A 12,768-nucleotide genomic window follows, 5' to 3' on the forward strand; every position below is an offset into this window, starting at 1 on the left:
AGTATGCACAAAATAATCCGAAAATAGTTGCATTCCACAGAACCTGGAAACAGAAATAACGCTCAAAACTATAGTGTATTCAGGTATGAATCTGAACGAGATAGATAGATAGATAGATATTTTGGTTATCCATATAAATGGTTAATCCTTTAGAAGTAACAAATCTTCTTATCTTTAATTATTTTAAAGCTACAAAAAAGAAGATATACTGGCAACAGTTTCTGGTCCTAGCTCCTAGACCCTTCCTCAAGCCTATCGTCTGATCCTCAAACATCGTGTGTACATTATCTTAAAGCTGTGTTCACTGGAACTGACCTTGTCTCATTGGCTTGAAAGTGAAAGACTTACAACATAATAATGTTTTATATAAAAAGATATGTTTATTGATTTATACAAATATTTAAAACACAAAACCACCCATGAAAGAAAGGGAGGAATACACATAACAATGTAATAACACATTCAACCACTGGGGCATATGAGCCCACATAGAAGGACTAAACCACTACACTAAGAAAAACAAATTCTTCTAGTGTTGGTTAAATGATAGTGGTATGTTTCCACAAAGGGAAACCACTACTTAACCTCCAATTGCCTCAACATGTTTCGTGGGGATACGCTTCTTCAGGAGTATTGTTCAGGTGGAATTAATCTATAAAAAGAATGCAGAGAATAGGTAGGGATAACACCTATATTAAATATACAATAATAGAGGTAATCGTATATACATGAGGAAATGTAATGTATCCCCAGACTGCCTCCAGTTGGGCACCCAAATCAAACCGATGAAGGATCTAATATATGGACAGGGGTCAACAAAATAAGGGGGTGGCAAAGAATCTCACGGGCAAGTGTGGGAGCCAAATAAACGTGGTCTAAATAATGTTTGAAATATACAGTGCCTTGCAAAAATATTCGGCCCAGTGAACTCATGTTTTTTTTTTTTTTGCACATTTTCACATTACATAGGGCAGCCAATTAAGATAAATCTTTTCATACCAGTAACTGTTGGGCACAAAGAGCACCTGCACCTATTTGGGCATTTTTTTTTTACTGTTTGTTTTGGCATTTTTTTTGGGGTGTTCTGGGAATGCATGTAAAAAAGTGTGGTTTTGTGCACTTTCACAGAATGCTCAGATGTGAATGGAGCCTTGATATACAGTGCCTTGCGAAAGTATTCGGCCCCCTTGAACTTTTCGACCTTTTGCCACATTTCAGGCTTCAAACATAAAGATATAAAACTGTAATTTTTTGTAAAGAATCAACAACAAGTGGGACACAATCATGAAGTGAAACGAAATTTATTGGATATTTCAAACTTTGTTAACAAATAAAAAACTGAAAAATTGGGCGTGCAAAATTATTCAGTCCCCTTTACTTTCAGTGCAGCAAACTCTCTCCAGAAGTTCAGTGAAGATCTCTGAATGATCCAATGTTGACCTAAATGACTAATGATGATAAATAGAATCCACCTGTGTGTAATCAAGTCTCCGTATAAATGCGCCTGCACTGTGATAGTTTCAGAGGTCCGTTTAAAGCGCAGAGAGCATCATGAAGAACAAGGAACACACCAGACATGTCCGAGATACTGTTGTGGAGAATTTTAAAGTCGGATATGGATACAAAAAGATTTCCCAAGCTTTAAAAATCCCAAGGAGCACTGTGCAAACTATAATATTGAAATGGAAGGAGTATCAGACCACTGCAAATCTACAAAGACCTGGCCGTCCCTCTAAACTTTCAGCTCATACAAGGAGAAGACTGATCAGAGATGCAGCCAAGAGGCCCATGATCATTCTGGATGATATGCAGAGATCTACAGCTGAGGTGGGAGACTCTGTCTGTAGGACAACAATCAGTCGTATACTGCACAAATCTGGCCTTTATGGAAGAGTGGCAAGAAGAAAGCCATTTCTTAAAGATATCCATAAAAAGTGTCGTTTAAATTTTGCCACAAGCCACCTGGGAGACACACCAAACATGTGAAAGAAGGTGCTCTGGTCAGATGAAACCAAAATCGAACTTTTTGGCAACAATGCAAAACGTTATGTTTGGCGTAAAAGCAACACAGCTCATCACCCTGAACACATCATCCCCACTGTCAAACATGGTGGTGGCAGCATCATGGTTTGGGCCTGCTTTTCTTCAGCAGGGACAGGGAAGATGGTTCAAATTGATGGGAAGATGGATGGAGCCAAATACAGGACCATTCCGGAAGAAAACCTGATGGAGTCTGCAAAAGACCTGAGACTGGGACGGAGATTTGTCTTCCAACAAGACAATGATCCAAAACATAAAGCAAAATCTACAATGGAATGGTTCACAAATAAACATATCCAGGTATTAGAATGGCCAAGTCAAAGTCCAGACCTGAATCCAATCAAAAATCTGTGGAAAGAACTGAAAACTGCTGTTCACACACGCTCTCCATCCAACCTCACTGAGCTCGAGCTGTTTTGCAAGGAGGAATGGGCAAAAATTTCAGTCTCTCGATGTGCAAAACTGATAGAGACATACCCCAAGGGACTTACAGCTGTAATCACAGCAAAAGGTGGCGCTACAAAGTATTAACTTAAGGGGGCTGAATAATTTTGCACACCCAATTTTTCAGTTTTTTTACTTCTTAAAAAAGTTTGAAATATCCAATAAATTTTGTTCCACTTCATGATTGTGTCCCACTTGTTGTTGATTCTTCACAAAAAATTACAGTTTTATATCTTTATGTTTGAAGCCTGAAATGTGGCAAAAGGTTGAAAAGTTCAAGGGGGCCGAATACTTTCGCAAGGCACTGTATACTGTGAAAGGATTGTTATGGATATGGCAGTAAAGCAAATTAATATGGGGCTTTCAAATATAACAGATAAAATATAATATAATGATACATGTATAACCCCAATTACATATCCAAAAAGAATGATATTATTATGACAATATTACCAATAAATACCTACCAACAATAGCTGATTAAAAAGTTAGTCAATGAGCGACAGTGGGAACAAATAAAATTGAGCCATAAATGACTAGGTATTCTATTGTGTTTCCAGGATGACTCCGGGTATAACATCCAGATGGTTGGCCCATCTATTGTTTAAATAGTTATTACTATATATTTAATTCATTTTTGCAATTATTTCTGTTGTGTTTTTATGCAGTTGATATTAGTATTATCTTGTCTGATTGTACTCATTTTTTAAGATAGAACTTATTTGATCTCTGTCCTTTTCCTTCCACTTGGTTCTTATTTCCTTCCGAGTTGAATATGGGCGCCCTTGGTGGCTGGGTCCCCGTCTATGGGTGGCTGTTTCTCTTGGGAATGTGTGAAATCTTCTTTGTCTAGCCCCTGTCTCTTGTGTTGCCGCCTCTAATCCTCATGTATATATGATTACCTCTAATTTTGTATATTTAATATAGGTGTTATCCCTACCTATTCTTTGTATTTTTTAAGAATAGATTAATTCCAATTGAATGATACTACTGAAGAAGCAGATCCCTGTGAAACATGTTGAGTCAATTGGAGGTTAAGTAGTGGTTTCCCTGTGTGCAAACATACCTCTATAATTTAACCAACACTAGAAGAATTTGTTTTTCTTAGTGTAGTGGTTTAGTCCTTCTATGTGGGCTCATATGCCCCAGTGGATGAATGTGTTATTAAATTGTTATATTGTTATGTGTATTCCTCCCTTTCTTTCATGGGCGGTTTTGTGTTTTTAATATTTGTCGATAAACATATTTTTTTATATAAAACATTATTATGTTGTAAGTCTTTTGCCGTTGAAAGTTTTTTATGCCTCAAACCAATTCTCCAATACTAAATAAACCTTAGGACGTAGGTACATTTTCATCCTTTTATATATTGTAGCACATCTCTTTGTTTGGCTTTAAAGTGAAAGTGAAATCCATCTAGGGGTTTCTTTTTAGGGTTTTCATTGAACGGGAACTTGGATAGAGTTGAGAACAGTAGAACTTGAGGATTGCTAGGTTTCTGGCTGCTCTGTACAAATTACAAGCTGTATTGCACAACTTTAGGCTGCGTTGTACTTTCTCCAGGTATTTAGCACAGCTGCTGACTGCACTAAGCAATTTAACAGTATGGTACACTCCTAGTTGTCTTGTACAACTCCTGGCTTTACCAAGCAGTGGCTTGTAATTTGAATCACCGCACAGTTAATTCTCACAATGTGTAGCAGGTTTAAGTCCAAGAAAAGTGGAGCTTTCTCACTCTTGTCGTCCTGGATTTTATCCAGACTCTAACCTAGGCACTTTCTCTTTCTGGTAGGGCCCCAGCTAAGGCTAACTGGGACCTTAATGTCTTCCCAGGACTCTGCATTTCCCGCTTTGTCTCTGCCCCAAGGTGCTTGAGCCCACAGCACAGGGCTCTTCTCCATCAGGCTGGACCCTGGAACCCTGCATCCTGGCTGTCAGGCCTTAGAATCTTTATAGGCTCTCCAACTACCTACTGGACAAACCTCTCCAGGGATAGGCCGAAGACTCATAAATATTCAGGCTGCTTGTTCTGCTCTCCCTTCCACTACACTTTCAGAACTCTCCAGAAGACGGGGGAAGGACAGCAGAAAGGCAGCCTGTGAGAAACTGAACAGTCCAAATTCTGCTATCTAATGAGAACAATTTTCCAGCATGCTCTTCAGAAATTTTCATCTGAACAGTCGACACGGGCTCTCAAAAGCAGTATATTAACAAACAAAAAATAAATGATCATTCCGAATAAAGATATTTTCATTTGATTTTCTAATAATGTGTATTAGGCTTAAGGTTACTGTCTCTATTGGTTGAATTTTCTTTTCTTATTCTCGTCAAATGTTCTTCTGGCTAGTATCCCTCAGTTAGCAAATGTTACATTTGCTTAGCGAAAAGCAAGAAATAGAAACTGACATTACATACATATTACTAACCGTACTGGTATTATATGTGACTTTTGTTTGAGACATTTTGCTGAGACATTTACAAAGAAAGATTTTATGCCTAGGACACCAACTGCAGGATCTAAAAAGCATAAACATTTATAGGCCTCATTAACCAGTTTTTTTCTTCTTTTTACAGACACCATTATTTCCAATATAACAGATAAATATGGATGCACTGTATTAACTGTTTGCAATGAAAAATGCGTTATTGAGGAACATCGACAAAAAAATTGCCCTGTATCTTCCACTGCTACGCCCGCAACAACACCTACTACTACTCCTCATAAATCACCATCAACTCGTCATTCTGCTACCACAATCTCTACATCTACTCGTGCTGCTACATTGACACTATTAACTGAACGCTCTTCCTTTAAATCTACCCCTTTAACTACATCAAAACCCTCATCTACTCACTTTACTACAACCTCAAGACCTATGCTCACCAAATCAACATCTCAAACTTCTATTTTAACTGCATCAACCACTCGCTCTACTACAGTCCCAAAAACTTCCCCCACTAGTGCAACATCTCGTATTACTACAACAAAACCATCAACCACTAAGACTGTCAGTTCCTCTGCACCTACCCATGCTGTAACATCAACAGCATCAACCACTCGCTCTACAACAGTCCCAAAAACTTCCCCCACTAGTGCAACATCTCGTATTACTACAACAAAACCATCAACCACTAAGACTGCTAGTTCCTCTGCACCTACCCATGCTGTAACATCAACCGCTTCAACCACTCGCTCTACTACAGTCCCAAAAACTTCCCCCACCAGTGCAACATCTCCTATTACTACAACAAAACCATCAACCACTAAGACTTCTAGTTCCTCTGCACCTACCCATGCTGTAACATCAACAGCATCAACCACTCGCTCTACTACAGTCCCAAAAACTTCCCTCACTAGTGCAACATCTCCTTTTACTACAACAAAACCATCAACCACTAAGACTGCTAGTTCCTCTGCACCTACCCATGCTGTAACATCAACAGCATCAACCACTCGCTCTACTACAGTCCCAAAAACTTCCCTCACTAGTGCAACATCTCCTATTACTACAACAAAACCATCAACCACTAAGACTGCTAGTTCCTCTGCACCTACCCATGCTGTAACATCAACAGCATCAACCACTCGCTCTACTACAGTCCCAAAAACTTCCCCCACTAGTGCAACATCTCCTATTACTACAACAAAACCATCAACCACTAAGACTGCTAGTTCCTCTGCACCTACCCATGCTGCAACATCAACCGCTTCAACCACTCGCTCTACTACAGTCCCAAAAACTTCCCCCACTAGTGCAACATCTCCTATTACTACAACAAAACCATCAACCACTAAGACTGCTAGTTCCTCTGCACCTACCCATGCTGTAACATCAACAGCATCAACCACTCGCTCTACTACAGTCCCAAAAACTTCCCCCACTAGTGCAACATCTCCTATTACTACAACAAAACCATCAACCACTAAGACTGCTAGTTCCTCTGCACCTACCCATGCTGTAACATCAACAGCATCAACCACTCACTCTACTACAGTCCCAAAAACTTCCCCCACTAGTGCAACATCTCCTATTACTACAACAAAACCATCAACCACTAAGACTTCTAGTTCCTCTGCACCTTCCCATGCTGTAACATCAACAGCATCAACCACTCTCTCTACTACAGTCCCAAAAACTTCCCCCACTAGTGCAACATCTCCTATTACTACAACAAAACCATCAACCACTAAGACTGCTAGTTCCTCTGCACCTACCCATGCTGTAACATCAACAGCATCAACCACTCGCTTTACTACAGTCCCAAAAACTTCCCCCACTAGTGCAACATCTCCTATTACTACAACAAAACCATCAACCACTAAGACTGCTAGTTCCTCTGCACCTTCCCATGCTGTAACATCAACAGCATCAACCACTCGCTCTACTACAGTCCCAAAAACTTCCCCCACTAGTGCAACATCTCCTATTACTATGACAAAACCATCAACCACTAAGACTGCTAGTTCCTCTGTACCTACCCTTGCTGCAACTTCAAAAGCATCAACCGCTCGCTCTACCACTTCCCCTATATCTGCTAATATTACTACATCAACACGATCAACAACACACTCTGTAACTTCCCGTACCTCTACACCTTCTACTACATCAATACTGTCAACCACTCCTTACAAGTCTACAAGTTTCCCAACATCTACTCCTGCTATTGCATCAACACCATCAACTAGTCACTCTACCACCTACTCTTCACCAATCCGCACTACTACATCAACTATCACAACACCATCAACCCTTCACCCTACCACCAAATCAACACCTTACTTAACCATCTCTTCTTTGTTAACTACTTCAACTACAACAAAAACTTCAACAATAGCATCTACTAGGCCTTTTACATCAAAAATTCCTACCACAGTTACTAAGCACAGTACGACTCCTTCCACTGCAAAACAATCAACCATGGCAACAACTATACCTACTAGCACAGCAAACCAGACAGTTACCACAAAACCAAAAACAACCACTGCTCCAACAACAACAGCAGAAGGCTGCCCTCCAAGAAAGGTATTTATAATTTGAAAATGTGGTACTTTTAAATTTCAGTGAGCTCAAGTTTTTTAGAGCTCTGCTTGGTGGTGAATATTTAGTACTGAATATATACTAATATAAATCTATATACAGACGGTCCCCGGGTTACAAACATCCGACTTACAAACATATCCTACTTACAAATGGAGGGAGACAACAGGAAGTGAGAAAAAATCTACCCCTAGGAAGAGAAATTCACTCCTGTAAGAGTTCTCATGGGAAAAAGGTGTCTCCACTGAAGCTTTATCACCAATCCTTGTTTCCATCACAACCCAAAATTTTCAAAATCTGTCATAGGGACAGAACGTGAGGTGGAATCTTCTGAACAGGGGCACAGACAGCAAAACAAATGGTACAGTGGTGTTAACCCTTCCCTATGCTATCCAAAAAACATAAAAATTATCATTTTGGCTGGAGCTACACTTTAAAAATGTACCTATTCCGACTTACAAACAAATTTGACTTAAGAACAAACCTACAATCCATATCTTGTTTGTAACCCGAGGACCACCTGTACTGTGAGGCTCTCACTAGCTGGCAGGGTTGTGGATAGTGTACATCTTTCATCTAGGTTTCTCACCTAACCATACCGAGGTGCTTCATGTTTTGTATCTGTTATATTGAAAAAAACTTTTTGTTTTCTTGGATTTTAAAAAATTCTGGCATGGATTCCAAAGCCCAGATGCTTTATAGAGGTTTGAGTGGGATAAAGCATCTATTCCTAGGTCCACATTTTAACTTTTAGCCAGAAGTTACTAAGTTCTCTGCACAGGCCTATATACTGTAAAGTATATGTGAGCCGTCTAATGGCTTAAGCCTAGTACACACAATGAGAAAATCAGACATTAATCCTATTGTCACTACAGTTCATCCAAATTTATCTGAAGGGACAAACGTGGAAATTTTTCTCGTACAATACCAGATCATACGATTTTCGTTTATTCAGTACAGTTTTGATCTGAAAAGGAAATAATGCATTACAACACAATACAAAACATTACCTCACTTACGAAGTTGTATTCTGTAGTACAGGGATTTTCGGAGGTTGAGTAACCTTTTCATTTTTGATATGAGACTAGTATGTAAAAAAAATGGACAGTAGTCTCATTAGTATCTCATAAGGCTTAGGTGGCACTTTCTTGATCATTTCCTCTAATATGTGACTGCCTGCTGCTTAATTTTGAATGGCTGACTACGCTAAAAAGGCACATGCGCTTTTTGTTTCGGGAAACCTATTAGGGGGTACCCTGTTAGTCGCCAAGTGAAATAAGTTTAGTTTAGTTCATTCGACAAGCAGCGATTTTGTTTGTTTTATGCTATGGACTTCCTGAAGTAAGCCTTCATGCTTTGAACTGTGTGTGTTTTGTTGTTCAGTCGTTAGTCATGTCCGACTCCCAGTGACCTCATGGACCATAGCGCGCCAGGCTTTTCTGTCCTCCACTGCCTCCCGTAACTTACTTAACTTCATGTTCATTCTTTTGATGATGCTATCTATCCATCTTATTTTCTGTCATCCTCTTCTCCTTTTTCCTTCAATGTTTCGCAGCACTAGGGTCTTTTCCAAAGAGTCTTCTCTTCGCATTAGGTGGCCAAAGTATTCGAGTTTCAGCTTCAGGATCGGTCCCTCCAGTGAATATTCAGGGTTGATTTTCTTCAGATCAGACTGGTTTGATCGTCTTGCTGTCCAAAAGACTTTCAAGCATCTTCTCCAACACCATAGTTCAAAAGTTTTAATTCTTTGGCGTTCAGCCTTCTTAATGGTCCAACTTTTACAGCCATAGGTTACTACTGGAAATACCATAGCTTTGACTATACCGCACTTTGTTGGTAGGGTAATGTCTCTGTTTTTTATAATGTTGTCTAGGTTTGCCATTGCCATTGTGTGTTTACTTGGTATTAAAAGAAAAAATATTGCGCTTAGCTCAAAATAATACACTAAAAATTGGACTTCTGCAACCCTAATAACCTAGACACTGGGCCAACAGAAAATCTTTCAAGAAAATATAAAGTGTGCTGTCCCTTTTAAGTCTTATAACAATTGATCAAACCAATCCAAAATTAAAAACCAGAGAACTCTTAATGTAAAACATTATACATGGTATAGTGGAAATCAGACATATTATGAAACAAACATATTACAGCACCACATCAGTGAAAATCAAGCAATTATTGTGCAAAAAAAGAAAAGTAAATACAAGCAAATAGAGGATAAAGTCTTAAGAACTGAGCACTTACATCACCAGTAAACATACTAGAATGTTTTTGCAGCTAGAGACTTTATCCTCTACTTGCATCTTATTTTTTTAGTTTATTTGTAGAGTTGAGCGAACACCTGGATGTTCGGGTTCGGCGGGTTCGGCGGGTTCGACCGAACTTGAAAAAAAAGTCCGGGTTCGTGAACCGGACTTAACCCGAACTTTGCCCCGATCCCAAACCCCATTGAAGTCAATGGAGACCCGAACTTTTGAGCACTAAAATGCCTCTAAAACAAACATGTAAAGGGCTAGAGGGCTGCAAATGGCAGCAAGATCATCTTAAGAGCATGGCAAGTGCTCTGCAAACAAATGTGGATAGGGAAATAACTTAAAATAAAATAAAAAACAGAAACATAAAAAATATTCATCTTGAATGATGTAGGAGGAGGACAAGGCCCATATGGAGTAGGAGGTTGAGGTGGTGGTGGATATGACGGTGTAGGTGGAAGCGGCAGCGGCATTGGAGGAGGAGGACGAGGCCCATATGGAGTAGGAGGTTGAGGTGGCGGTGGATGTGGCGGTGTAGGTGGAAGCGGGGGTGGAGGAGGATGAGGTAGCCAAGACTGGTTTTTGTTTTTAATTTTATTTCTTTTTAATTTAGGGTACACCCCAAAAGAGTTAGAAAGATCAAATACAACAATGGCTGGGTAAGGCCGGTATACATGTCTATTCTGCACAAGGTACGGACAAGTCCTGTGGGATCCATGCCTGGTTCATTTTAATGAACGTGAGCTTGTCCACATTGGCTCTAGACAGGCAGCTGCGCTTGTCTGTGATAACGCCCCCCAGCCGTGCTAAATACACGTTCAGATAATACACTGGCTGCAGGGCAGGCCAGCACCTCCAAGGCGTAAAGGGCAAGCTCAGGCCATGTGCCCAATTTGGAGACCCAGAAGTTGAAGGGGGCAGACCCGTCATTCAGTACGTGTATAGTACGTAAGGAACGGTAAGGAACTGTATATGGTATATGGTAAGGAACGGTGATGGTGGCGGGGGGGGGGGGGTTTCTCCCTTCTGGGTTGAGTCGGGCCTTGGAAAAGGTATGTGTCCCTGGTTGTGGGCCGGGCCCTCCCAAAGCTGTCTAAGTTCTGAGGTCTTCTGGCAGGGACGGGCTGCACTGGTCTTGCCAGGGACTGGGATTCTGAAAAGCCTGTGGTGTATGTGCCCGTGGAGTGGCAGTCCAGGGGTGCCATAATTCACGGTGGATGGCAACACTAAGAGTATGGCACCAAGGACACTGCACTTCCTACACACATTTTTCACACCTGCCTCTAGGGCCGGGCCTTTTGGTCAGGAGTCAGGACCAGAGGAATTTTTTATTCCTGGCCGAAGGACCTGCCATCGTATTGCAACGTGGCACTCCCCTTGCATTTCTCCACTATCCCTTTCCCCACTTTTATGTGTTGTGTGTCTCACGTTTTGTGTTTTTTATTGTGGCGGTACACTTTATTTTGCACAGTGTGATTAGTAGGGTGTAGGTCCTTGGGCCTGTCCCTGAAAGTCTTGGGAGGGGGTGGATATGGCCTTCTGGCTTGGTTCGCCCTCTCTCATGGGGTCTCTCTTCGGGAGAGCCCCACCTAGTACTTGGGGTGGTCTGTTTCAGTAGACCTCCTAAAGAACGGGGCTGCCTGGTTTCGGCCAGGTTAGCCAGTGTAAGTACCCCAGTCCCTGTCAGAAGCCTTGCGCCCTGGGGGATCAGGGTCAAGGACCATGTGTACACCCTGTTCACTTTTTGTTTCACTTTTTTGGTGTGCACTTTTTTATGCACCCAACGGGTGATAGTCTGAGTGTGTTCACACACCAGGGGCTTAAAAAAAAAAGAAAAAACAGCTGGTGGTCCTTGTTGTTGTGGTAGGCCGACAAAGCTTTTCCACATTTCATACATGCTAACCCTGCCTTCTGAGGTGCTAGCGGTGCCCTGGCTGCATTGGTGACCTCCTCCTCCTCTGCCTTCGCCTTGTGCTTCCACTGTGCCCCTGCTGTCAGGTGGGAATGCCACCAGCATCGCTTCACGAGTCTCGACCTTTTGCCTAAGATCAAGTGTAGTATCTGTTGTTATCAGTTATCTGGGTGCCACCCTGCTGTGAAAATGGTTCCTCCTCCTCCATCTCCTCCTCCTCCTTATCCTCCACCTCGTCATCCTCCAGAACTGTGCCCTTGCTGGACAATTGTGTAGCTGGCGTTTGTGGGTGCAGGAACCCACCCTCAGAGATCAAGTGTAGTATCTGTTGTTATCAGTTATCTGGGTGCCACCATGCTGTGAACATGGTTCCTCCTCCTCCTCATCCTCCACCTCGTCATCCTCCAGAATTGTGCCCTTGCTTGACAATTGTGTACCTGGCGTTTGTGGGTGCAGGAACCCACCCTCGGAGCCACTTGTGAATGACTGCCCTGAAAGCCTTGGAAATGATCACTGCTCCGGATGCGGAGGCGGTAGGGGATGAGAATGAGGAAGCGGAGTAGGAGGAGTTAGCAACAGGAGGCAAACTGAAGCACCCTGCAATCCTTGGTGGTGGAAGGAGATGCGCCAAACAAATTTAAAGGGTATATCTCACAGTAAGATAGTCAGCAAACGCTGCAAAATCATTAATGTTCCCCTAAATGGTTGTTTATTGAATAGCAGAATAGAACAACAGTATCCAAAAGAGGTATCTCACACGTACAGATACAGACTAAGCCGCAATTTAATATCTTTCTGTTCCCTACATGGGTGTTTATTGAATAGCAGAATACAACAACAGTATCCAAAGGGTGTATCTCACACGTACAGATACAGACTAGGCCGCAATTTAATATCTTTCTTTCCCCTACATGGGTGTTTATTGAATAGCAGAATAGAACAACAGTATCTAAAAGGGTGTATCTCACACGTACAGATGCAGACTAGGCCGCAATTTCATTTTTTTTCCCTAAATGGGTGTTTATTGAATAGCGGAATAGAACAACAGTATAGAAAGGGTATATCTCACAGTAAAATATGC

General features: G+C 41.4%; 1 protein-coding gene across 1 annotated transcript in view; it reads left to right on the forward strand.

Annotated features, from left to right (window-relative positions):
* The window catches only part of LOC309565959 (mucin-5B-like), a gene marked incomplete at both ends in the record, with an annotated part of 112,500 nt that extends 105,329 nt beyond the window's left edge, over window positions 1-7,171 (forward strand). Inside the window, 2 exons of the mRNA XM_082270987.1 lie at window positions 5,059-7,068; window positions 7,119-7,171. Of these exons, the coding sequence (XP_082127113.1) occupies window positions 5,059-7,068; window positions 7,119-7,171 (2,063 nt within the window). The remainder of the gene's footprint in view (window positions 1-5,058; window positions 7,069-7,118) is intronic.
* Between the last annotated feature and the right edge of the window lie 5,597 nt (window positions 7,172-12,768).

The sequence above is a fragment of the Pelophylax lessonae genome, assembly GCF_965119305.1.
Source record: "Pelophylax lessonae genome assembly, chromosome: 10".
NCBI lineage: Eukaryota > Metazoa > Chordata > Amphibia > Anura > Ranidae > Pelophylax > Pelophylax lessonae.